The sequence below is a fragment of the Trachinotus anak genome, unplaced genomic scaffold (genome assembly GCF_046630095.1).
Source record: "Trachinotus anak isolate AG129_WGS33_773 ecotype Australia unplaced genomic scaffold, CSIRO_AGI_Tana_v1 ptg000010l, whole genome shotgun sequence".
Classification (NCBI taxonomy): domain Eukaryota; kingdom Metazoa; phylum Chordata; class Actinopteri; order Carangiformes; family Carangidae; genus Trachinotus; species Trachinotus anak.
In genome coordinates, this window is record NW_027273861.1 from 22403277 (window position 1) to 22431031 (window position 27755).

The 27755-nt window shown below is 41.1% G+C and overlaps 1 protein-coding gene across 4 annotated transcripts in view; it reads right to left on the reverse strand.

The window, feature by feature from the left end:
* The window catches only part of pde4ba (phosphodiesterase 4B, cAMP-specific a), a 179138-nt gene that overhangs the window by 72266 nt on the left and 79117 nt on the right, over positions 1-27755 (reverse strand). The window contains exon 1 of one of the 4 annotated variants that reach the window (XM_071486202.1): positions 2707-3436. The exons of the other annotated variants lie outside the window; for them this stretch is intronic. Within the exon in view, the coding sequence (XP_071342303.1) occupies positions 2707-2807 (101 nt within the window). The 5' untranslated portion in view covers positions 2808-3436. Of the gene's footprint in view, positions 1-2706; positions 3437-27755 lie in introns of those variants that run through there. 4 annotated transcript variants of the gene reach the window in all.

Below are 27755 nucleotides of genomic sequence, written 5' to 3' on the forward strand. Positions count from 1 at the left end.
TATGGGCTAATTCAAGCACGGCAAGATACCATAAATGGCACAGGCCAGCTGCATGTGTGTAATTATGTTGTAGGCTATGTACAAAGAAAAGCAAAAACAGTGCATTCACAAAGCACATGCCAGTGTGAGGAAGAGGTCAGGGAGTAATCATCCGCCAGCGCTCACGTGGCTCTCGTCTACCTGTCCGATGGCTCAAACATGCAGCACAATACAGTATGCCATCTGTGTACTTCTGCTTTCTTCAGTATAGTCCTGTACTTTCCACAGGAAGCTCTCAGTCACAGAGGTGGAACCCACCCTACCAGAGGTTGATGCCTGACGTCTCCAGAACTCAACATCTCTAGACTTACTTGATTGCAGAGTTGATTGTGCCATTTTATTTTAAAAGATTAAAAAAATGAATATTTAGCATTTTGGTTATGCATGATGAGAAAACTACGTATAAATGACAGTTTATCCGACACCAAGTTGCTCAGTGAACTTGCTCTGCTCTGATCCCTTAAAACTTGCAACAGAGCTGCGATGATGTGATACAGTCCTCCTGGGGCCTAAAGCTCTTTACACTGGTTTACAGTCTGAAATCAATATTACCAGTGTTGGTTATTTCTTATTTTAATCGCTGCTCATTTTCACTCTCAACTACGACTCTACATGTGAACAAAAGCTTTATTTCGAACAAAAAGACAGCTACCATTCCTGCTACTGTATCCTGCATTACAATCAACATTGCAGCGATAAGGCTGCATGTCATAATGCTTATACAGCCGATGTACTGTATGTGTTATCACAACTTATCAAATAGGAAAATAAACCATCAGATGATGCAACTGAGATAAGACACATATACAGCACAGTGCTTGTGTTATACTTCAGGCACTAAACAAATAGCTGGAGGTTGAGCTTGGTTTTCCTGTGTAAATATTGATTCTGACGAGTTAGTTTTGCATTAAGGGTTGAAATCATAGAACGGAGATCATGAATTCAGGAATATTTAAGTGGGATAAACACATTTCTTTATGTATTTCTTATTCCATTAATTTAATAATAATATATCTTTGATCCAGTGATAACTTTCCAGAAAAACAAGTGATTGTTCCATCTGATATTCCATGTAAATATTAGAAAGCAATATCAATAATGTAGTGAAGTTAACTCCTATGGTTTCTGCTTTCCTAGAATGACATACTGATCTGTGTGTTTGTTGTTCCTCCTGCTTTCCTGGTCTTTTAAGTAAATGTATTCAGTGTCAATAGAGTAGGTCCCATGAACTTTTAAACAAAGCTGCCTGGCAGCCTGGATTCTCAGCTGACTGGGGTCCAGCCCAGAGATTCTTTATATTATCTGTTTAAATCTCTGACACGTCATCCCATCCGGTCTACCCAAACTCTCACTCTTTCCCACCTCATTCCCTCCTTTGTTGTCTGTCTGGCCTTCAGTGATGTGTTGTGTGCTTCCTTAAAAAAACAATAACGAGAAATATTTTGAAAACCAAATTATAGAACAAAAAAAACAACAACATATTTTCCTATTTGTCTTCATACTGTATATTGTGCTGAGCTGTGCAGTTAAGTTTTGGTTTTGCAATGTTTCAATACTTCTGGTGTAGTTAGGAAAATGTGTTTTTTTTTTTTGTACTTGGGGTGAGCAGATAAAACATTTTAGTCACTGCTCTCCAACCTTATTGGCTTGTGACTCTTTATAGCCAAGCCATGCCCACTCGAGACCTCTCATCACAGGCTGCACACTGTATGTGTGAGTTGAAGAAAAGAGTGATGTTCCCTTTACAGGCTGTTTCAACAGATTTTAAAATCAAATATAAAGGAAAAAAAAAATTCTTTCCTTGCTTGTTAATTATCTTACAACTCCTCAGATTTATGTTACAATCCCTGGCCTCCAGTTTGTTCTCTGGTAGGTATATACTGTCATGTTTATGTAGAAAGACTGAAACACTGGTGTTATTTGAGAGTCAGAAGAAAACTAATATAGTCAAACAAGAAATCCTGCTTGGCAACAGAGTCCGATTTATCAGAGGGAAGATTTCCTAAAGGCTAAGTCGCTGGCAGACCCTTCAATGTCATGACTTGTTTTTTTTTTTTCTTTTTTTTTTTTTTTTAGATATATCCTTCGGGTTGTCTGTTTGTCATTGTAGCACACACTGCGACCAAAAGAAGTCATGATGTTATACAAATTTATCTCAACACTTTCAGACTGATTTGCATGGCAAACCACTTGACTCTCTCTCACGCAACCTATTCAAAACATTTCTCCGCAAAACTGCTGCACCCGAAAACCATGAAACCAACAGAAACTGGGATTTTCTCACCCAGACATGTGACAGTGCATGTAACCACATTCCAGCCAGGGATTACTAATTACTAATGATAGGAAACACATGAGAGGATTGCTTAATGTATGGGAAATAGGAAGTAAGACTACACATAGACTGGACACACATTCAGCAAGGGGAGGAGTTTAGAGACTCTCAGAAATAGTGCAAAACTAGTGAAGACTATGTGGAGATGAAGAAACAGTTCATCAGTTTGACAGTAACAAGCTGTAAAATGACAACCTGAAAAAAAAATACAGTACAAGGACAAAATTCAGAGCAAAGGAATCTATTTCTGTTTAAGTGTGATACAGCAGAACAGCATGAAATGAGTGTGTGTGTGTGTGTGTGTGTGTGTGTGGTTGTCCGTGTGTCCTAACCTGTGAGCATGGCCATGGTTGGCGGCGTGGAGTTTCCTGATGACTTCCTCACTGAAGTCAAAGTGAACCCTTCCTCTGGCACAAGGTGAACGCCGGTACATCGCCCCGACACACACATGCACTCATGCACACACTACCCAGTACATACCATCACATGCGTTACCACAAACACACATCCACTACAACACACCCAGAGTGTTATTGTCAAAAGTGTAGTATTTCACACACATTCACACTGACCCAGACCAAACATATGAACACCCTACACGTCAGCACCATTAGTGATAGCTGCACTGTAGCATGCAACTTACACACACACACACACATACACTGTCACACTTTGTCACATAAACTGGCACCTTGAAATGAGAACCATCAAACGTGTCTTAAAATTCCTACAAGACAAGCACCATCTCACACACACGTTAACCACATATAAACAGCGATACATCACTCATTCAGGCTTCACTGTCATACATTTACATGACTGTTACCTATCAAACCTCTGTTAAAAAAAGTTACTCGGCAAATGATCCATGTGACATCCCCTCCTGGGCACAAATAAAAGCAGCAAACAGGTATCCAAACACCTTGATCCACACGCAAACGCTCACATCACACACAACAACAACATAAGCAGCAGTCCATACGTCACATCAAGGAACTCTTCAAGCCCTTGTTCACACTCTGACTCTCTCCCCTCACACTCTCTCTCTCTCTCTCTCTCTCTCTCTCTCTCTCTCTCTCGCTCGCTCTCTCTCTCTCGCTCGCTCTGTGATCTCTTTGCAGTCTCTTCTCTTCGTCACAGGCTTTACTTCCTCCCCGTGGTGTGTGTGTGTGTGTGTGTGTATGTACTACTATGTGTGTGTTTGGAGCTCTGTTCCCTTCAGCCAGCCCAACAGAGTGAGGAGGAACATCCAAGTTCTGGAGTGGAGTCACTGGAGTGGAGTCATAATTCATGTCTCATTTACAGCCCTGTTAGCTTTAATTAACCTTGTGTCTATGGAAAATATACTAAAGCACAGAAGCTACACACTCTACACTATGATGAATGAAAAGTTATTTTTCCATCAAATGATTCAACAGAACCCTGAAATATTCCAAAACTTGAATGGTTGTTTAATTTAGCTGTGTTTAGAGTTTGCAGACTGTGTTTCAGAAACATGGGAAAAAATTGGACTATTTAAGTAAGATTCACGTCGACATGGAGGTTTTATCGAGGAATTACTGAATCATTTGTTGACAATCAAGGCCTGAAGAGCTGATTGTGAAAACTGGTTTCCTATGTCTGTGGGGCTAAACAATGTGAAAACGTTTACACAATACTCTGGTTCAGGCTTATGAGTTTATGATTGTAAGCATACGCAGAGTTGTATGCATGACATATATAAATAAAAACTTTACTGAAACTTAATTTAGCATCTATAATCAGTATAAAACATTTATTAAATGCTTAGTAACACATTATCACGTAGTTATGGAGCCTGGTGTCTGAACAGATAATGACCAACAATATAGTAAAGCACAGTTGTAATAATATAAAATATGTCTTTGTGGGAGAGGTTATAACTGCTGACAAAAACTGTACATTAATAAACCCTTAGAAATGTCCTCATAGCTGTGCACAATTACTATATAGTGTGTTAAAACCAAGTATGAAATGTTTGTATTCTGCTTATGATTGATACATTAATAATTAATGTAAAGTCTTTATAAAGTAAAGATTAAAATAAAAAGTACAGTACAAACACTTGTTTTCGATGTTTGAACTGGATCAGAAACCAACAAACGGAACAACATAGTGAGTTTGGATTCACTGTCATTCTGGCAACCTGGTCTACCTTAACTGTTTCTGTGTGTCTGTGTGAGAAAGAGGTGCCATCTGGCAGCACCCCAGGGGGCCACAGAGCCTGATCACACTGTCTAATACAGTACATATGATACCCAGCCCTCATATCACAATAACTGTGATGACAGATTTGCAATAAATGGCAGCACTCACTTGTCGGTGTATTAGGTACACCTAGCTGAAACTAATAAATAGTGAAATGCAACAGTGTATTAGAGTCTAATACACTGTTGCTGTAATATGGTATAATAATTAGACCATGTTACTTTTAGCTAGGTGTACCTAATAAACTGACAACTGAGTGTAAGAGAGAAGAGCAAAAATGTTGAGTCATTAAAATTGATTAATATATTTTGTTATTTCATTAAATAAAAACTTAATGGCATCAGTGACAAATAATGTTGTAGTGTATGAACCGAACTCAGTGAGTAAATGTAAATGTAAATATGAAGCACTTGGAAGAAAAGGTGCCATTGGCTGTGTGAGTAACTCCCTCCTGTTTGTCATAACTTCCTTTAATAATCATAATGAAAGTTCAAAGGAAACCTTTTCTGAATGACAACAGGAGAGTTTCTTCTAACTCCAATCAAGACAGGACAAGTGAGCTTCCTCGTCATTCACTTGGACGTGTTTCAGAAAGATGACACACAACACAAACACTTAAAAAAACCACACATCAAGGGAGGAGTAGGATCATGGAAATGTGAACCACTACTACGTTCCCACACTCTCTCCACTGCTTCACAATACACACAAAGATGAGAAATGGGAGAAGTGGAAGATGCGGTAGCCACAGGGCTGTATATACCCTGCACAACAATGGCAATGGCATTCTTCCTTAATGACCTCCTGCGGGTTAACCATAGAAGAAGAGGATATAGAAACAGCTCCTCCTTGCACTATAATGATATTCATCTACGGTAAACCGTGGTAACTGCTACGGATCCTGAAAACTGACTTAGAATTGATCGTGGCTGTAAATGCAAGCGTGTGAGTGAGGAGATGAAAATAACTGCAATATTAACGTGTGACTGAAATGTGAAGGGAATCTGTTTGTATCTGTTCTGACATTTACTATGGACAAATCTGAGCAAATTTTTTCATAGTAAATGTCATGATCTCTTATTGTTATAAATATTATACAAGTGAGGTTTTTTTTGTCATTTTAAGTCAATCATCCTAATTAGCCTAAAAATGAGTACCCTCTCTATTTAAGCTAATTCTGTGGTGTTACATAATTTAGTGGCATCATGCAGTCAAGTCACTCTAAAATTAGAGAGACCTTTGTGCTCATGACTCATGACTTTGTAAAATTCATTTACAGCAGACCTTTAAATTATAAAATCAACCAACTAATCATTTAAAGTTACAATTAATTAGTAGCACATTTTATCCATTTATGTCCACAGTTACATGTAAATGGTGCTGATTCACTATTAAATCTATGTGTAGGATTTTGCAGGGCAGTGGAAAACACCTGAATAAACAGTGATCAACACTGTGCACTGACAAAAAGACCGATTGTGTTTATAAGATCTCGTCCTGCTGGGTTTCATTAGTCCCTCCTTTAAAATGAATCAGATGTAAAATAAACATTATGCCAGGGCATAGTGGCTTTATAATAAACAACACCTAGGTGACATAACAAATACTCATATATATAGCAGTAGGTCTAACTATAGTGTGTAAGGAAATATGTGTCGCTGTAAAACCTGTTGATGAAACGAAACCACAGCCACCCACTGAAACTATTCACCCTTGGGCAGGACACCTGTGTAAGATTTGAGGATGACATATCTTCTTACTATTCTCACATTACATTAAAAGAGATTATTCTGTAATTTGTCCTGTTGGTTCCTCTTGTCCTTGCAAACCAGTACAGCTCTCAGGTTTGACGGGCAAAACAATATTAAAGCAGAATGTGGCAGGACCCCTCTATGAACATCAGAGGGCACCATTTCATTCCACAGAAAAATAGAAAACTAGTCTTTCAAGCTCACGTCCACAAGATGGCAGTGTGTAGGTATGTTAGATACTGCCTGGAGCCAGAAGAGAAGCCACGAAGCTCACATTTACAGGATGTGGCACGCAAGATGTGCCACCAGATGAGCCGTGCCCTATGGAAAGCACTCAGAGCTGGCATCACGTGTGATGTGAACATAGTTCCTTCAAATGTTCTTACACGTTGGATAATGGTTGTGATTAAGCAGCAACAACAGTACTGTGACAAAGCAATGTAGGAGGGTATGCTTTGAATACCAAGAGTATGCTGGGAAAGTCAATACATCTGAGCAAACTCTTAATTACATGACAGCGATCTCCTCTATGCTGCAAGCTTGGCTGGTGCATTTGAACTTGTATGTACTGACAGCTGCTGATGCCATTTGCTCCAGCTAGATAGATCATTTATCGTGTTGTTAAACATTGTTTTCAGAGACAATGCATGGCTGTAATTTTAGTGCAAACATAAAAAGAAAGCGGCAGAAAAAAAAGAACACTTAACATTTTTTGATGCGTAGCTTCACCAGTGTGTCCCACAGAAGCAGAGAACCGTAATTAAACATCGATCAGGCATCCATTTGACGGCTTAAGAGTAGCCTGTCACACTGTCGCTGGCAGACTGCTCCTTCGGCTCGTCACCGTGATCTGAATCAATATCACGCTGCAGATGAGGAAACCGGAAAAAAGTGTCTCGGTGTGCCGAAAACAAAGGTCACAAATAGGATCTCAGATGTATTTGACAAAACCTGACAGGCACAACATCACCTCCCACATGAAATCTGTCTCACAAACACAATCACATTAAATCAGGATCAAACAACAGGCCCTGAGAGCTATTTAAAATATAAACTCTAAAAAGAGAGAAAGAGAGTAAAGAGGCAGATGACTGAAGTTCAGAGGGACAGACTGATAGAGTGAAGTTTATCGAAAATAGTGGCAGACAAAAGGAAAGAAAGATATTAAAGACCTGAAGTACTTTCCAGGGAGCAGGAAAAAATAGATCAATATGAGAATCAGAGCTGTCATCCTCTGAGGGTCTCCACAAATCTACAAACTGAAATGAATTCAACCAGCCTGATCTTCAGTGTGACTCTGATTTCTCTCACGTGACCTCCATCATGACAACTCATCTTTGACTCTCAGAGAAGGTGTGAACGACCCACAGAAACTAAAGCCTGGGGCTCTCACCAGGCTGCAGAGCGACAAGGGTCATTGGTGATGGCAAAATGGCTTTCAGAGCAAACAGCAACAACAGTTGTAATGCATTTATATTGTTCTTAAAAATGGCCGGGGGGCCTTCCTCTGCTGACAAACAGACACTGGATGTGACATTGTGGGGGAAAGATCCAGATCCCTTTGGACCAAATTTCAATAAATCAATCAAAAACTCCCCCACACATGGACATGCAATACTTTACTATTCCCAAACAAGAATAAGCTCCGGCTTTGTGATTGTGACGTGTTGGATGAACGGCTGTGGTTAAGCAGCCACAATGGTCTTGTGACAAAGCAATGTAGCATATATATTGTTGCATTTGTATTTATATTGTATTTTGTATTTCATAGTATGAAGACATAATTTTACATTTTATGTTTATATTTCATCTTTATCTTTTTATCTTTATATTCATAATCCTATTATATTCTCTTTTCTTTGCTGTTACATTTCCTTTCCTCAGGGAACCTAATTTCCCCCCTGGGGATTAATTAAGTATACTGATTCTGATCTAGCGCAGTGGTTCCCAACCGTGGGGTCGGGAACCACAAATTGGTCCCAAGATAAATTTCAGGAGGCTGCAAGATGGTTAAAGAGTTGAGAAGGGGAAAAAAATATTTCTGTTACACAATTTTTCTCTGCCTCTATTTTACTTTTAACTTTTGAGCCTGTAAAACAATCTGAGAAGAATAATCTCACTTATTTAAGTGCTCAAAACTCATGTCCTGAATAAGCTTAAAACCTGTGACAGCGGCTCACAAGTAGGCATTGTTTAGTTTTAAGGGTTTACCACTTGAAAAGGTTGAGAACCACTAATCTAGTGCAACAGCAAAACAGAAGCTGAGGCACCAAATTAGCGAGCACAGTCTATCAGTCGGTGGCCATGGATGATCACTGCTTCCTTCCTGCAGCTGTGGCAGGGTAACCCACAGTTTAAACATACATTTATAAAACCTTCCACTTAGTAAGAAGTGTCCTCTACAGATGTGAGTGTGATTTCATGTGGAGTGACACTCGGTTCTCTTGTCTACTTGTCACAGAGTTGGTGACAGTGACTTTAGCACAATGAATTAGTCCATGTGCGTTGATTTCAATAACCAATGATGTGATTATTGAGTTGCCATAGAAACCTAACCTTGCCAGTTGAACAGAGATCACAAAACAAAACAAAACAAAAAAAAAAAAAAACAGAAGAGAAGAGAAGAGAAAATATTATTATTATTTGGAGAAAACTGAAGGATTGAGTTGGGGGCAGAGAGAAAGGTGCCAGATATGAAAAATAAAAGGCAGAAATGGTCCGAAAAGAGATAACAAGTCTTAATCTACAAGCTGCCACTTTGTGTTTTCAGATAAAGTGAGAATTTAAGATCAACGAGTGTCTGTCTTGCAGGTTTTGCCACAACATGGCTTCCCCCATCTCCCCCAGCCCTTCTCTCTCTGTGTAAATCTAATTCCCCTCTCTGTAAAACAGGGCACTGCAGTCAGTCCCCCTGTGATTAACCTAATCCCCTGCTCTAGAGTAGCTCTCCTTTCAGTGCCAACATCATGCCGTATTTGACGTCAGCAGCACTCACGCTGTGATAACCAGGGGCCATACTCCAAAAAATGTGTGAATTTTAAGCAGTGAAGAATGTAACTCCACTACCGAACATGTTCTAACAGCAAAATCCAAAAAGCAAAAGCTGGCAAAGGATCCACAGCACAACTGTACAACATAGCTCCACTATAAGAGTATTGATACTTGTGCAATAATATACTAAATGATTTTTGTCATTTGATACAAGTAAATATACACAGATCATCCACAATATTAAAACCAGGTTTAATGTTAAGGCTGATCAGTGTATGTGATGCGTGGGTGTGCACGTGGCTTTGGAGTTGTTTAAAAGCACCTTGAACAGAGCCGGGCTGAGTAATTAAAGTAGAGCCTGAAATTACTTTTGCTCTGAGTAATTTGCATGGTAACGTAATTACTTCAATCAATGATGACGTAATGAGTAAATGATTACTTTATACCAAGTGACAACAAGTGGTGGTGGCTTTGTTTTGTTATCTGGCCATGAACATGTTTTGGTGTTATGTTTATGCTTGGCTGCCATCTCTGTTATTTGATGACCTACTGTCTCAGTGAAAAATGATGTCAGTACATATGACATCTGGTCCTGCTCTGTCAAAATAAAAACACCATTCACTCACACAAAGCAGTCCGCCTCACAGACTCAATGGTCAGACTGAATTATTTAAAGCTACTACGTATACAGTGCAAAAGAAAAGCTGTAGTCTATCATCCGGGGGTGTCAATACCTGCTGAATGATAAGTCCAAGCAATAATTTGCTTCTCTGTGTGATGTGGTGAGGACATTTAAAGTTAAGGTTTCAGGGCAGATGACTCGTGTTTAGGGTTAGAGGGCTTGATCCTGACATGAGAACAAGGAATCAGGTAACAAAGCCCTCACGTGCCAAGTCGCTGGCTCTTTCCTTTCTTCTTCTAAACGTGGCACCTTTTTATCTGGTCCATCTCCACCTGTCAGGCTACAGGATCTGTAGGAGTGTAATCCGTAAAGTGGTTCAAAACAATGATTCACTTCAGGTGAATCACAGATCACAGATCAAGGAGAATGAATGAGGGAATGTTCACCGAATTGCTAAACCGCCAGGTCTGAACACACTTAATTTGTTCAGAACATGTACAAGAGGTTCTTTTTTTGAATTGGCATATAAACTGAGCTTGGGCTGTAGTCATAATAAATGTAGATTTAGATTTAAATGAACAAAAGTAAATTTTAGTGACTTGCTGCTATAATACTCCTAATCCTGTTTTAGGTTAATTAACAAAATCATGTTAATTCTGCAGGATCAGCCTGCACAGAATTGCACAAAATTAGATTGGGTGTCTCTCAAATCCCCTGAGAGGAAATATTTCTCTTGCCGATGAAACCCTGTAATATCAAATTTCATTGCCACAACCTGAGAAGCAGAAACCCACTTACTGCAGAGGTTAGGCAAGTTTACAGTATACTCATGCTAGCAGAGCACTCTTTACAGGTGTTATTTATATCCCTGTTAAGCACTGTAAAAACAAGTATGGAGGGAAATGGATGTGATTAAGTGCAGATGCGCATTAGTGAGTTGACATGGGTGGAAGTGTAGCTGATGAGAAGAAGGAAAAGGGAGGCAGTGGGTAAAGACGGAGGGAAATAAACAGGGCGATCTTTACACCGTGGCTCTCCTCCTATTCACTGAGGTGATTTTCTTGCAGCTCAAAGTGTTGCCAGCAATTTCCAGCAGCGATCTATACAGAGTACAACACCAAGCTACCACCACAAAGGACTGACGTTTATGAGAATAACACACTGTCCTCACAGCAATTATATTCATATGCAAAAGCACAAACGCACACACACACACACACGCGTCAGCAACCCTGTGACTTGGAAATTACATTTATATGAAACTAATTTTCAACTGTAACCTTTGAAGGAAACACAATGCTGCTCTGATTACAATTGTACAAATTAAAAGGAAAAACCAACATAGTGCCTAGTAAGGTGTTGGGCCATTGTGTGCTGCAACTTCAATGCTGCTTGGCATTGATTCTTCAAGTCTCTGAACTCTACTGGAGGGATGATCCCCATTCTTCCAAAAGATATTCCCTCATTTATTGTTTTGATGATGATGGTGGAGAACTCTGTCTGACACATTGATCCTAAATCTCCCATAGGTGTTCAACTGGGCTGAGATCTGGTGACTGCCAAGGTCATAGCATTCGATTCACATTTAATTTTCATACTCATCAGATCATTGAGCTCCCCTGCCCTGCGTTGCTAAAACTTTTCATGGTTATGTTCAGATATTTTGGTGATATTTTTTTATCACCAAAATGTAAATGGGAAAACTATTTAGTAAGATATGGGGACAGGGTTGAAACAGTGAGCTCAAGTGGACGCACAAACACAAGCACACTGTCAAAGGCAACAGTAACAGAACTGGGTCCCCACTTTTCCTTTTTCTTCACATACCAAACCCAGGAGTGGCGACGATAGCAGAAAGGGCTGATGGGAACTTCCAGACTGGATGACATCGCTGTCATCGTCTTGATTACTCTTGGGATCAAAAATCTATTTGTTTCTTGTTTGTTTATTCTTCTCTGAAAGTCTCAACTCAATAACTTACTTGATTTGATTCATCGATGATGAAAGTGTAAGACTGGTACTAGCAAACCAATCTTCTTAAGAAGTAGCCGACACACAGGCGGAGCATCCTGGAATCCCGCTGTGGACCGTGTGAGAAATTTGTCAGGATAATCTCAGCATCCGTCACTTTAAAGCTACCCTCAGTTTCAGCGAAGCAGCAAGTGGCAGCAGCTCAGAGTGGCCACAGGAAAATCTTCCTCCTATTCTCCTTCCAATTGGCACCTCAGCAATTTTCAGCAGATAAGATGAGACAGAAAGTGGGTTTCAGCCAATTTAAGACCAATCCTCATTCAGTCATTCATGTAAGTGCTGAATATTTGCAGCTCTGCCGAAGCCTTTCCAATTAAAGGCTAGCTCGCTGAAAAACCAAGACCAAATAAAATACTGCAACCAGACAAAACAGATAAAAAAATGAAAATCTGTTCCCTGTATGAAAACACTTATAATCCCCCAACACAGTGTAGATCACAGCATCTGCTCCATGCCAGTTTTCCTTTCCAGAGCCATGTTTCACGTCTCTGCCGGTCCCTGTTCCACTGAATTTGATGCTGTTCCTCTTGCCTGGTCTCTGCCTCAGTTCAGGTCTGCTGGACCACGTACAGGTCACATTTCATGACTGATCTCAAATCCCCCTGCCCCAGGTAACCAAGGTATATTTTTGCATGGGCCACCATGACAACTGCTAAACAATCTGGCTTTCTTGGCAACAAGGGTGTCTTTCATTTACCAAATTATTCCATTTTAAGATTTTTGGGTGACTATAATTCCAAGTTAAAAAACTGATTTTTTTAATTCAGCTAATAGTCTCAAACACCGTGTCTTCAAAACATCAGCCAGTGAATACCAGTAGGCTGGTAACCTCCATGTCTCTTTTTTTCTGAGGATAAACAACAACTTTAATCTAATCCAGAAGGGTAACACAGATGAGATGGTACAGTTGATTTGGGCATAGTTAAGCCTCAGTGTTATGACAAGCTGCTGTAAGACATTTCTTATCTGCTTCTGTGAAAGAGCAAGATTACAACCCATCATCAGCCAAACAGCAGTTTAAAATGCTTATATTGTCAGTTGTGGTCTGTCTATTCAAATTATTGCCCAACAACTAAGTATTCACCTCCTTTGGGAACAACATGCAAAAGGAATCACATTCTCATTGGTTTCACTTCTCATATTACCCGACCACTTCCTTCATAGCACTATGTGTGTCACAACAGCCATGTCTGTCTCACTGTACGTGCTGATTGTACCTACATGTGCTCATATTACGCAGGGCAGCGGCACGCGGTACGAAGCGATAAGCAGCACAGCAACAACTCTAGCCTGCATTGAGACACACAATCCTTGCTTTTAACAGCGGCACACACATCTGAGAACTGCGCGTTTCAAAAAGGCAACAGTACTCACTGATGTGCAGCCTGACACTTGAGACTGCGTGTATCGAATAGCATCCAGCAAACGCAAACAACTGCAGCTGAATACAAAATCAGTTTTTGCACTGGTGCCCACTTTGCTTCTCCATTCAAAGGGCCTCCATTAAACAGCGTGTGAAACTGCCTAGCAACAAGTGGGTTCGAAAGCACTTGACTCATGGCTTTGTGTGGTCAGCCATTGTTTGCTTTGAAACCCCGTACTTTTTCATTGCTTTCAGTACATGTTGAGCCCAGGAAATGATTCTATGAGCGAATTTCTCTGGACAGGACAGCCTTTTTGTTAGATAAAGTGCCTGATGGATCAAAACTGGTAGTTTTGGATAGATATGATGATTAAAGAGCAGAGGTAGAGTTTAATATAGGTTAATTCTCTCATTAATCTTCCAGCTTCTTCTCAGACCAGTCATAAATCATTTAATGGTCGACTGTCAGTCAAGTGCTTGAACTGGAACTTTTTTTATGATTCAGCAGTGTGATCTCTTTGACGCTTAAACAGTTTAAATAAATGAGCATGGGATTCAGTTCAATAATTGGAATTATTCACACATATGAAGGACTGAGAGGACTGTAAAAGGTGAAAAGTGACAAGGATGTTTTTTGTGGACATACATCTTACATCCTCAGAGGGTTACCTTGTAAAAAAAAATCTGCATAATAAATGTTTACCTAATTTATTTAAAAAAACACTGAAGTATTCAATATTGTGGGATTTTTAAAATCTGAAATCAGCAGGAGGTCTCATCCTAATTTAAAACTCCACAAAGCAATATGTATGATATTAACATTGAATCGTCTCGTACTACAAAACCCACTGAGAATCGACATCCAAACTGCAGCTCTGTGCAGACTTTAGTCTCTTTATTTCATTTTTGAATACAACCATATACTGTAACCACCTGAAAATCAAACCTCAGCCAGCTGTTTCATTTACAAGCTGTGACAATGTAGCTGCCCAGCATGTAGCAGGTGAGAGCTGAGGTAAACAAGCGGCTGACAAAGTAATTTGAACATCTAGCATCTAAACACGCAGATATCTTTCCCAGGAAATGTTGGAGACCAAGGCAAAGCTTAAAACAAACAAGCCCATGTAAGTTCCAGACCAAGTAAGGCAGTGGAAGCAAAGCTCCAGAGTACACTAAACTGAGATATAGTGCATTTTATTGCCTATGAATTCTTGTGAGAGTAATGATGTGCTATTTCTTCTTAAAACTGTCATATGGTCTTGCTTTAGAATGAGTAAATATTAGACTTATATTAATCAGGTGACCAGAAACACAGCTTCAGTGTAATGTTAATGTATGTCTGTATGTGCCAGGTTTATAAGTAAGCAATCATTTCATAACATTTGAACTACACAAATATATCAGGGCTTTGTTTCCTTGAGCCTGTTTTGGAGACATGCGGGTAACTGAGCCAAGCTTGTCGTGAGTCAGCAACTGTTGCTCCTTTGTTTGCCTGACAGTAAGTAAAGCAACACATCCAAGTCTCTGTAGAGAACAACCATGTTAGGGTCTTATCTCCATGCTGCATCAATGAAAGAGACTCGATTCATCATACCACATTCATAATTCTGAGGAGAACCAGCAACTCTCAAGGAGCTGTGCCTCTTGCTTACTGGGAAAAAAGCTCACAGATGGAGTGTGATTCAAAGTTCAGCTAACTCATATGCACTCGTGTAGTCACGCATGCACTCACACAGAGCCAGGCAACGACTCATCTTGAAACAAAGACAGGCAATGATGGAATATATTACTCAGCCTGAATGAACAGGACACACACAAAAACACACACACTGACTTAAAGCAACCCTCAGCTGAGAAATTTGTCTAACACACCAACATGGAGAGGGGAGGGGGGGGGGGGGGGGGGGGGGCCAAAGAAGAGACAAAAGCACTGAGGTGAGAGACGTTGCCATGGCAACCACATCCGTAAGCTCGACTCTACCAATGAGCTGTGACCTTATAGTAAGCCCAAGGATTCATAACAAACCTGAGGCAATGACTTGACAGCATGTAACCCACATGTCTTGCTTTAAGGCTTTATAGAAATACTTTTCTATTACTACAGCTGTCTATGAGAACAGTGTAGACCTGCTCTATGTGAAAAGTGCCCTGAGATCACTTCTGTGCTATATAAATAAGAATTTACTTGACCCAACCTGAAAATCCTTATTATTGAGGTGAAGCGAAAATCTCTAATAGTTGACTTCCCCTCAAGTCCCCCATGGCCACTTAGGAGTCTATAATGATCCAGATTCTCATACATTCATTCACTCTCAGGTACTTCAACAAAAATCAGAAACCTGGACCATCCAGGTGCCTAAAATATGGACAGTATATATCCAATGTACTGCATGACCAAATATATTCCAGGCAAAACAGCACAGGAAAGGCTGAAGTAAATGATCCACAGTGCATTAAGGTGGTTTAAGGGCACACAAAGTAAATGGATTACTTGATTTGAATTAAGCCATATTTTGGAAGTGCATGTTGGCCGGCCATGAGAAAGTGAAAGTGGAGAGGATTTAGTCTGGTAGAGGACAAACCAGACAGTGTGTTGTGATGAGGGATTAGATGGTAGAGAGCTGTGGAAATGATGATTTGCGTGTTTGGACTGATTGGCTGGATGGTGAACAAAGCAGACGAGACATGAAATAAAACAATACAGGGCAAAACATATTGGTGAACAAGAGACGCCCAAATATGATCAGGACTCCTCTGCTTTTGTTAGGTCTGGCTCTGTCCAACCTGACGGGACTCCATTAAAATGTGTTTTTTGATGACTGCTATTGCAGTTATGCTTATAGTTTTTACTTTCATCTATTCTGTGTTACTTAAGATTGAAGCAATAGAGACATTCCTTGTCTTAAATTCATCTTGTTGTCCCACCCTTTGGCAATGCTTTGTTTAGTATGACCCAGAGTTCCCAATCATTTCAAAGAAAGGAGCTTTCCCTGTAATGAGTATCAAACTACACGGTGCCATCCGGGAAACATCAGTGTTACCCACCTTTCTTCTAGGCAGCTTGTTACTACCCTGTATTTATTCAAATTGAGTACATCAGTAAATATCTGTTAACCAGAGTATGTTTCAGCATCTCAAAGAGACAGATTAAAGTCTCAAAGATTAGCATAAAATGTGATGGAAGCCTGCACTTTGAGTCAATATCAGATGGCAGTACTTACTGATTGAACATTTTAGAAAAAAAAAAAACTCCAGCAGATCTTACCGTGTGATCTTTAATGCATCATTTAGGCCTGAAATTCTTCATATTTTTATTTCTATCCTTATAAATAATGTATTAAGCTTGAAAAGGTAATTTAATGGATGTCCATTTTAATATGAGAGCTGCAGAGTGAATCAAGTGAGTCCATTTAAATACCGGCAGTATTATTGTGGAAATTACCTGCTTTCCCAGTTAAGGTATTATTTATGATACGAGACTCCCTTCCTATTACTGCTGTCAGGTCAAATACTGAAAGAAGAAAGGGAAAAAAAAAAGATGCTGCTCAGCTTGCAGCCACTACCACCACTGAGGCTGCCAATGTATGTCACGGCTCACCACCACCCCGGCATCGACCTGTGGGCTCTGTTTCTTCATGGTTCCCAACAGGGTGCTGCATTGATCTCACTCTGCTCTCACTTTCGCTGGCTTTAAATTATGCTTGGCAGAGAGCGACACGAAACCTTTAGCCTCAACACCAAACAAAACCTATACTCTCCTTCCTTCCAAATTAAAATGCTCTTAGTTCATTTATATAATGGCTGAGTGAATGTGCAAAATATTGGGAAAATATAGGAACATAGATGAGTGTATAAATATAAAAAATATTCTAAATCGTCTGAGAAATTGTCTCCTATGGCTGGAAACCAGAATTACAAAGAAACCTTGATGCAGTTTGTCCTTGACTTACAAACCAGAAATAAAGTGCATACTCATGCACAACACAAATGCCACGAAGGCCACCACTCATATAACTCACGTTACAACGCACAATGTCATTATCACTGGGGCCCCGTGTCTGTATAGGTCTGCGTGTCTCACCGTCTCTGCGTGTGTGCGCAGGTCTTTACACATGTTAGAGACCAAGTGTGTGTGTGTGTTTGTGTTTCCGTCCATCTGCGCCTATGTGAGTCTGTGCACATGCATCCATGTGCGGATATATCAGCGTGTGGCAGCGTGACGCACATAGTTACTAGCAAACATTACTGCCTGGTTGCCATGGCCGACGGTCTCAACAAAGCTGAGCTTCAAATAGCTTCCTGTATCTCTTTCCCATCTCTGTCTCCCATTTTCTTCTTGAAGTCATTCCTTTTTTTTTTCCTCACCCCTTTTTTTCTCCCGTTATTGCTTTCCCTTGTTTTGCCATGTGGTAGAGACAGCTTTTTTCATTTTTATTGGCCTGATCTCTCCTCTTCCTCTCTTCTATTTTCCACTTGCCTTACTGTCAGCCTTCCATTTTTGCCCGTCAGAGAAATGTTGTTTATCCCCAGTTTCTCTCCTGTTTTAAACCCTCCATTTTTCTCAAGTTATCACGCCATGCTATTATTTCTTTTCCCATCATTATCTCTATCTCTAGAATCAGCTTGGGCATTGTGTGCAGCTCCACTTCTTACCTGTGTCTATCTTCGTCTCTGAAATGAACAGTGTATGATGTGATGGCTTCCAGGGCTCTTTGCCTATTTTTGTCTTGTCTGAGTTTGCATCCCACAAATAACAACTAAACGGGCCACTTGGGATTTGCAGCCTCAATGACATGGCATGTATACTTTAAATTACCTCCTTGGTACATTTTCCCACGACTCACCTGTCTCTTTTCAATTGCTTTTTCTCTTTTATGGCTCTCTCTCCACATCCATCCATCCATCAGCTTATCGTGTGCAAAGTGTCATGGGGCTGGAGCCAATCCCAGCATGTCTTTTACAGGGATAACACACAAACAACACGTTCGCACTCACATTCACAACTGCAGGCAATCTGGAGGTTTGACAGTCGGCTGGAGTCTCCTCTCCAGCACCCTGCTATAGGCTTTCCCGTGGAGACTGAGCTGTGTGATGCCCTGGTAATTGGAGCACACCCTCCGCTTCTCTTTTAAAAATTAGGAACCAATGAGATAGTAAAACCTGCGCTGCGCAGGGCAAATAGTGTCAACTATTTTCAGTTGAGCACATTAAAAAAAACTGCCACAAAAGCAAAAGAAAAAGTCTACATTCACTAAACTAGTTAAACAGCTTTTCATTTTATTTAATTAGCAAAGAGGAAAAAAGACGGCATACACCTTTCAGCCCTCTGCCTTTTCAGCAGTCTGTATTTATATGATCAGCATCTCTGGGCTCTTATCCACCTACTGCATGTTGCCTTGTTGCTGAGCTTTTGGACGACTTCATCGACTTCCATTAGAGAAATGAGCAAATTCCACCTGAGACCGTCCCCTCCCAGTGGGGAATATAAGTTAGATTCAGGAATTCCTCCTTCTGCTGCCTGACTGACTATTCAAGGTCAGCAGATTCCCAGTGTCTGCTGAGAGCAGCCTGGACAACACCCTGTCTCTCCTTCCTTAGTCCTTCTCCATGACTCTGCTTCCACACACACAGAAGTTGCACTCCTGTCCTCCTGAAATCTGTCTTCTGATTCAGGAGTCCCCTGGGCTCCTTCTGCCTGACATCTGCCTTCTTGGGTTCTCAGATCTCACCACAACAGGCACAACTCTAAACAGCAGCATCCTCAATAGAGGCTTTGAACATGGCCTACTCAGATTTCATGTCCCAAACCTCTTGCAGGATGCAGAAAAAGATCCTCCTTAGCTAGGTTGAACAGCTGCTATTTGGCACGTAGGCACAAACACACAGATGAAGAAAGAAATGTGAAGTTACTGTTTAGCTCAGCTCCATCAAGCCCTTGCCAAACGAGTTCACCCAATGCTCATTAATCCTCAGCAGCAGGTGAATTTCTTTGTGTTTTGCAGTATATATGGTTATACTGGTTAAATCTAGTTTCTGTGGTATCGCTCCCACACTGGCGCACCAGTGGCAAAGTATTTCGGAGCCAGGGCTGAAGACAGAAGCAAATGTAGTGACATAGATGGAGTAGTCGACATCAGCTAGAAATATGCCGGAAATACCTAGGCGGCGCCCAAGAAAAGGCACTCAGTGTTCAGAGGAAGGAAAAAGAGTCTATGAAAGAAAGCAAGTAATCCACGGTGAGGACAGACACAGATAACCACTGGTGTGGTTCTTCCTTGTTGGGGAGCGCTGACAGAAAAGAAGGGACTAAGGGCAGACACGGATGTCGCCTTACTAATCTTGGATAGTTTAGTAGTCTATGTAGCTATTACATTTACTTTACCTAAATAATGGATTATTGTCTTGGAACTGTGGAAATGTCTCTGTATTGTTGTAACTATTTCTGATCTCAAGCCTGAGACCTTCCAGAGCTAGTGGCTGGTGTAAATACTCTGACTGCCAGAAGGGGGAGACAAAAGTTCCACACTGCAGGTTTAATTTACAAGAGTCGAAGCCAGAGGATACAATTAGAAGCTGTGGGCTATGGCCGAGCACCAAGCCAGGCTCTCCTGGAGGTGCCAGGTTATCCTGTGTCAGGGGTCAGTGACATCACCGGTGACACCAATGTAAAAGGACCTATGTGTGTTTGTGAGTGTTTCCTGTGTGCAGGGGGGCTCCTCTTTCTACGTGACCTTTGTGTAGATTGGTCCCATAGAGCCTTCAAGGTATGAAGGTAGACACATTTTCACCCCCTGCATTTGCACACACGCTCACACAAACACACACACACACTGTATTGTCTGCAACCCGAGTCTAGGAATCAGATTCCAACCTCTCTCCTACACACACACACACACACACACACACACACACAGGGGCCTCTACCTCACAATAGGCCTGAGAAGCATTGACAGAGAGCCATATAATTCATATGACACCAGAACCACATGGGAGCAGATTTGAAGGAAACCTACGTCATACTGGTTTACAAATGACAAAGAACAGGCAGTCTTTTAGCAGCATCAGCACACAGGAGAACAGGCCTCTTTTCTCTTCCTCTTCCCCCCCTCCTGTGCTCCGCTCATCCTCCACCTCTCCAGTTCTCATACTCATCCTGCACTCTCGTCCGCTCCTTTCCTTGTCTTCTTTCTGTCACTCATTCATCCACTCTGTCCTCTCACCTTACCCTCCAGGATTTCTCCTGCTGGATTATTTAATAGGGGAGAGTTCTTGTTGTTTGTGCAACTCTTCAATGACTGTGCAATACAGTACGGCAGAGCCTATGTGCCACTGAAGGCCAAAAGCTGGGAGCTACAGACGCAGTGATGACCTCTCACCAGTACTGCTGGAGAAACCTTCAACAACTGATCAAACAAGAGATTTTACCGTGGTTTGCTCACAGTGCAACATAATGCACACGTCTCCCAACCTTATGGCAATTCAGCGTTCATATCTAGTCATCCTCAAGACAAGGGGGTAGAGAAACTCTATGTAGGCGTTGGAAGATTGTTTCAATCCTTTACTGCTGCCTGTAAGTCTGTATACTTTGCAACAGCATCCATACAACTCTCTGACAAAACACATCTTACATCTTAAGCCCTGGATGGCAAGGTATCAGTAGCTTGAGGCGGGGGGTATGGGGGGATGAGAAATGAAAAGAGAAATACAAAGAGAAATGAAAAGATTTGAAAGGACAGAAATGAGATAGTAAGCAGATAAAAACAGGAAGCAAGGGGAGCTTCAGACAAGCAGAGAATAAAAGGATGCAGAACAAACTGAAAGGCATGTGGGGGGAAAAAAAACCCCAAAAAACCACAGGAATACCAAACACCGTCTTCCTTAAGCTCGTCCAGCTGAGTCACTCACTGCAGAGCGACCGCAGGGCTGAACCACCTCTGGTCTGCCCTGCATTCATTTCACAGCACTGGCCCTGATAAATTATCAACAAGCACAGTCACAGTCACTACAGCAGCTGTGAGACTGGCACTGACACCGCTGCCTAACGAGCCAAAATTGATACAGTTGCAGGCGCATGCTAATGCGACACACTGCATCAGCATGTCGCAGAGCTGAGCGGGGCGGATTTCTAAGCTCCCTACTAAGGTTTGCACACAAACTTTGAAGGGTTTTATTTTGGTATTGTTTCTTTTTCGGGTATCAGTTTGCAGAACATCAGTAGCAAGCCTGTCTCCTGCACCAAACAACATCTGAAAGATTTCAGTAGCATTCAAGCTACAAATTTGTAGTGGTGCTTTTGTTTTGATTCAGATTGAAATAGTCAGCTCTTTGAAAGGATTTCAAAGCACATGGACTGTGGTAGACGATTAAAAGATCCCTATCACTTATAATCTACTTATAACGCACTATGTCCACGCGCTAATAGATACAAAGCCTTGAGGCATGACAGACACTAAAAAAACAAGTGACTTTCTCTCTCCATTTGATGATGCCATGGGCTGTGACGAACTGTCCAACACATACAGCCACAATCAGTGTTTGTACGTTACCTACAGCAGGACTCCCTTTAGCACAAAAACAGCCGCATAACGATAAGTTATGCACTTGTCCCTTTAAATCCATAGAGCAGTGGGGTAGACAGTGTAATTCTCTGGCAGAACTCAAATAGCTGTGACTGTGGAAGTGCTCTGCGCTCTGTAGCCTCTGAGCTTTAATGAGCCACAGAGATAAAGTAGATCTAGATTAACAACCCAAACAGCTGAACTCCTGTCATGGGACTCGTGGTGTGTGAGACAATCAACACTGCTCATTAATAACCACATAACTCCAGTGGCACTACCACCATGCCTAAACACTACAAATCAAGCGTTCTTCATGGTTTTTTCCACTTAGGCAGAGGCACAGCCACAGAAGAAAATTACACAAATGCTTTAAATGCAGATCAGCAGGGATCAAGAACGATGTTTTGTCACTCTAGAAGATCTTTCATATCTCTAAAGACTTGTTATGTATTAAATTTGCTTCCAGTGTAGCTGTAAAGGCCAAAACACGGGAGAGGTCTAGATTAAATAACTTTTGTCCCAAGTTTGGGTCAAGTGAAGACAATTTATCCAACTGGCAGAGGCAGTCCTTCACTTCCTCACTGCCATCATCATCTCGCCATCGTCATGTGTGTATGACATCAGCTTCATCTGCTGCAGGGGTGTTTGAATTGACCATCTGAATGTGGACCTGTGAAAGGCTGGAAGGGCAAAAAGGTAAGGTCTAGCAGCAACGCATGTAATGACAGCTATAATATTAGGCTGTGTTTGGCCTGGTAGGGAAAAACTGGAGCAAATCACTGCAATTACCCTTTTGGAAAACACCATCAGGATGAAGTAAAGCTACAGTATGTTATAGCAAAAATAGAACTGACAAAAACAGAAGAATGTAGTAGAAGTGGATGAAAGTAGAGGAGGATTATCGGAAAAAAAACAGAAATGATTTGTAATTCCTCTCAGTAATGCGGGTTTACGTGCAAAAAGCAGGCAGAGCAAAGTCCTATCACTTAGTGCTCCTCTCCTTCTCAATATGATTACTGCAGAAGAGCCTCGCTTCCTCACCCTTACTACAGTGTAAGGGTCGAGTTGTGCTTGAGAAGCAGTAGTTTGTCTGTTGTCTGGCAAAAGAGTTTCGAGCTGCTCTGAAAAGCCACTGGTGAAAAGATGGCCTTTATGGAGAGTAAAAAAAGTGACAGTAACAGTTGTGCAACAATTCAGAAGACAGAGATAGAGAGAGAAAAATCCAGCATGACATGAACAGATGCCAAAAATATGAACACAAGACGCAAGTTTTAGTAAGATGGAATTATCCATCAGTGTATAAATGTGTGCAAAATTCTAAATGTTATCATTTTAAAACCACCTCCAACCTTGTGAGATCGATATTAAGACATTTAGAGGCAGCATGGATTCATTTAGAAACATATTTATAGGCATCATATCATGACAGTCATGTCTTCGTATAAAGTGTTTGTCATATCAAGAACACATTGCGTGAGTCATTGCTACTGCAGGTGATTGGCAGGCTTCTTACTGCTTATATAAATCAGACCAGACAGAAACTTGGTTCTGAAATGTTTCATGCTGGGGATGGAGCATAAGGAACATGGGCACCAGCACTGACGGCCTTAACTTCCTGCCATCCTCACTGCTCACCAGATTCTCCTATATATTTGTCAATTTTTTTATGCAGAAATGTTTCTGCATCGACATAGACTGAAAAACATGGACCAGAGGCAAGTGGATATACTCCGTTCTGCTGCTCCGACAAATGCTGCGCACAGCCTGGCTGAGTGGTCTGTGATGACAGATGAAGTCAGAGAGAGAGAGACGCAGTGCGAGGCAGATAACCCCTCTGGGACATATTTAGGTGATAAAAATGACAACAGTAAACAACTAAGTAATTAAAAGCTCATCTCTTTTTGTCTCCCTGGTGGCAGGAAGTGGATTGTTTTCTCCACAAGTCAGGATGATTTAGCCCAAGAGCTTCAGAGCCACATTTCCAGCTGTTCGCAGCAGATGACAGGAAGTCTTTGTTTCTTATTGCGTCTGCTGTGCCTCAGATCGATTCTTCAGAGGTTCTAAATTGCTGAGTAGTTTTTGTCTTCTTTAGACAAGATGTGGGCTACATGGTGGGTTTCAACTGAACCAGAAAGTGAGTTTGAGGCGAAGCCTTTTTTCTGCGGCTAAATGACAACATCACTAATGTAACTGCTGCTCTGGTTGGCATCATCATCGTCATCATCCTCACTATCATGACCATCTTCAGTGACCTCAAATAATTACTGTCATTGTCGTTATTAATCATCATTAGACCATTACGGCTTTTCAGAGTCACTGGCATTTATCATCTGCGTCCTCTCCAGTTCCATCACCCCCAACAGTCGCTGCATGTTGATGAGCAAGACGTGTGAGAAGAGTCAGTGAGATGAACATGTTGGTGGGAACCAGTATGTGTCCCTGTGTGTGCGACTGTGTTCCAGAGGAGTCTGTTGTTTTTGCTCGACACTCTCCCCCTGGACTCCTCACAGGGAGGGCTGCGAGGACGTTCGCAGATGGCGAGTGTTGGCAAGGGGCTCGGTCCCCGGTGCTGTACACCGGCTGCCAGCAGGCAGAGCAGCACTCAGCCACAGGGAGGCTTTTTAGGCCACACACACTTGACACAAGGTCCTGGCAGACAGGTCAACCTTAAACACACTGCAGAAGCACTTACAAACACATGCAAGCACACACTGATTACTACACACGGGGACACTGGCAGGCTAGATTGTGAGGTGGCCAAGACTTGCAGTGTTATAATTCATTTTGGGCCTGGTGACTTTTCTAGGCCAGTAGGTGTGAAAGTGGAGTCTGATACCTCAGGGTTGAATGGAGGGAGGGAGAGAGGTGCTCCAACAAAACAAGGAATACTCTGTAGTTACTTTGAGTTAAGTAATCACAAACCATCTCAAGTAAAGACAGAACTGTATGCGTATTGTGGAATATTTCCTCACCACGAACTCATAAATCTCCCAATGAGAGTCAAAATGTTAACAAGTGGGACATCCTGTCCCAGTACAGGATTGTTTAGAGTTCTGCAAAATGATGTTTGTTCATGGCTCAAGTGGAACAGACTGGGAACAAAAACAACTGATACTGAACTCCAAAAGTCCAAGTAATTAGTATCTTTTCTTGTGGCTGGAAAAGACACGAATTTAGACACTTGTTAAGTTTCACACTGTTAAATACATCATGCTGATAACGTGTGTAACTTAAGTGTCAAAAAAAGTGCTCATTATGCTGAATGACATAATTATAATGATTATTATCATCAGTGTTGAATGTGTAACTCATGCAGTGATGGTGGAGCTGATTGAAGTTGACCTAATTTTAACTACTTTATGTATTGTTTGGTAGTTGAATCTATAATAATGCATTATATTTTACAATCATATGTTTTGTATTATCAATAATCATTTGCAAAGTTATTAGCAACTGTAAGTGTGAAATATTTATAGTGCGGTAAACAGTGCAGTATTCCCCTCCGACATGTAGTAGAATAAAAGCCCAAACTGTCCTTGAGTAAATATAAATACTTTCATCCAAGTTTTTTCATATGAAAAAAATTCAATTACAATTTATCATAATTTATTCAGGTGAATCACAACTTATCCGGATGCGCAAAATGATAAATAATTGCCTGAAACTTCTTTTAGATTTTACTTAAAATGGCTCATTGTGATGTCCAGTCAATCACTGTGTTGCTTTGGGAACAGTAACTAGGGCCCTTTTGTTTGGACTCGAGGAACAAGGGCCAAACAGCCAAGAGCCAATTCAATTTCCTCTGATGATCTAAGAGTCAGAAGATTGCCACTGAGGGGAGGCAGGAAATCATGTCTGTGTGTGTATGTGTATATATGTGTGTGTGTGTGTGTGTGTGTGTGTGTGTGAGAGTGAGTGACTGTGCGTGTGCACAAGCCTAGTGCTTTGTCAAGAAAATTAATAACTTTGCAGGCAGACACGGGTCTGTGTTTGGAATACATCCAATTAATTTTCAATTAGCCTGCTGGATTTGTATCAGCAAGTTTGTAAATTTGTTTTCCTCTTGATTGACAGTGTGGCTGACCAGCAAGTTTGTTGTTAATTCTTGTTGTTGATGCTCATTCACTTTTTCTGGAGTGACATCATACTTCCACACATAATCGAGTGAACTTAAAAAGGACACACATCTTGTTCTACTGAATATAATGTAATGAAATCTAAAAAAAAAAGTGTGTACAACAAAAAAAGTAACGCATGCTGATTAGTTTACAGTGCACACATTGTTATCATGACTAAGACCTGCCTTTCAACTAAAGAGTTGAAAGTGTTTTACAAAGAACTAACTGACACAGGAAACTAAGAGAAATGATTCAGATGATTGATTGATTGTAGCCTGAGAGAAAATATCGTACAGCTCCTAAGTGTTTGTTGTACAAAGAAATGTTCAATACAGCACTTTGGAGATTTGCTGGGTATTAGGTTGAGATTTGTTGGATTTGTTGTTCAAACTCTGAAGCATCCTCACTTCAACTTTACACGATTCCTCTCTGGAGAGGAGCTACAGGCTGGAGAAAGGCCTATAGCAGCTGTGTCTGAAGACTGAGTTGAGATGAAGTCTAAGCAAGGAAAGGTGAACCCTAATTGATCTCCAAGATGACTTGATGGGTGATTATAATGAAAACAAATGAAGTCATACAATCATCATTAAGGATAATTCTGAGTCTAGTTGTTGGTAATGATATAATCGATGTGGAAGAATGGACTCAGAGTGACCCTAAATGACTGTAAAACAGGAGGAAGCTTGTTCAGATTGGTGTCCTTTGAGGATTGATTAATGCCAAGATTAATGTAAGCGTCACCATTAAAGGAGTTAATATATTGCTACACAGACAACATTAGCATTAACAACTGTTTACTTACCAGTCTTGGCAAGAGCTTCAGCTATCGTTGCGTTTACAAGCCAAGAGCTTACAATATGCACTCTGAGCAGCGTTACGTCTTCAGGGCGGCCTGGACGCCACAGTGACTCATAGCAGAAATAAATATGAGTTAAGATTCCCAGCAGCACATAAAATAGTTAAGATTATGGGGATGAAGTGATGTACACATTAATGCATCAATAATTATAATCCAGTAATATAATACATCTTTTTCCAAAACAGGCCATTCAAGAATTACTTTTGATGCTAACATTCATGTACTTTTACTTAAATAAAATTTTGAATGCATGACTTTGGGTATATCTGTACTGTGGTATCACTACTTTTATTTTAATTTGCCATCACAGGGTACAAAGCTTTACCTGGAAGCCGGGGGACGCTACACCTGACAACCTGTTATCATGACACATCACTTCCTAATCCCCATCCATTTCAACCCCATAACCCCACATACACCCACTATAAAACCCACGGTTCCTGCTCCTTTTGTTACCATGGAGACTGAGCAGTAGTCATCTCCGTGGACAGAATTAAAAAAACGACAGTCACACCCTAGGCATTTCAATGTCGAACAGGCGAGCACACACACAAAACCACATCTGCATCTCTTGCCCGGACAAACACAAAAACACTCACACGTGATGATTCTCCCCCTTCACATCCACAGATACACACAATGATGCTGTTCAGTGATTATTCCCTGAGAGGCCAGAAGGTCACAAAGATGGCCATGAAGAGAGCCCAAAGTGTTAGTCCCCTCACCTTCACCCTCATTATTCTCCATCCCAAGCCCCAGGGGACACACACAGTGACAGAGTGGTTAGTGTTTGAACAGTCTACAGGCCATGTGTGGTGCAGCTAAGCCTCCATACATGATCACTCAGGACCAGCTGGGTCTG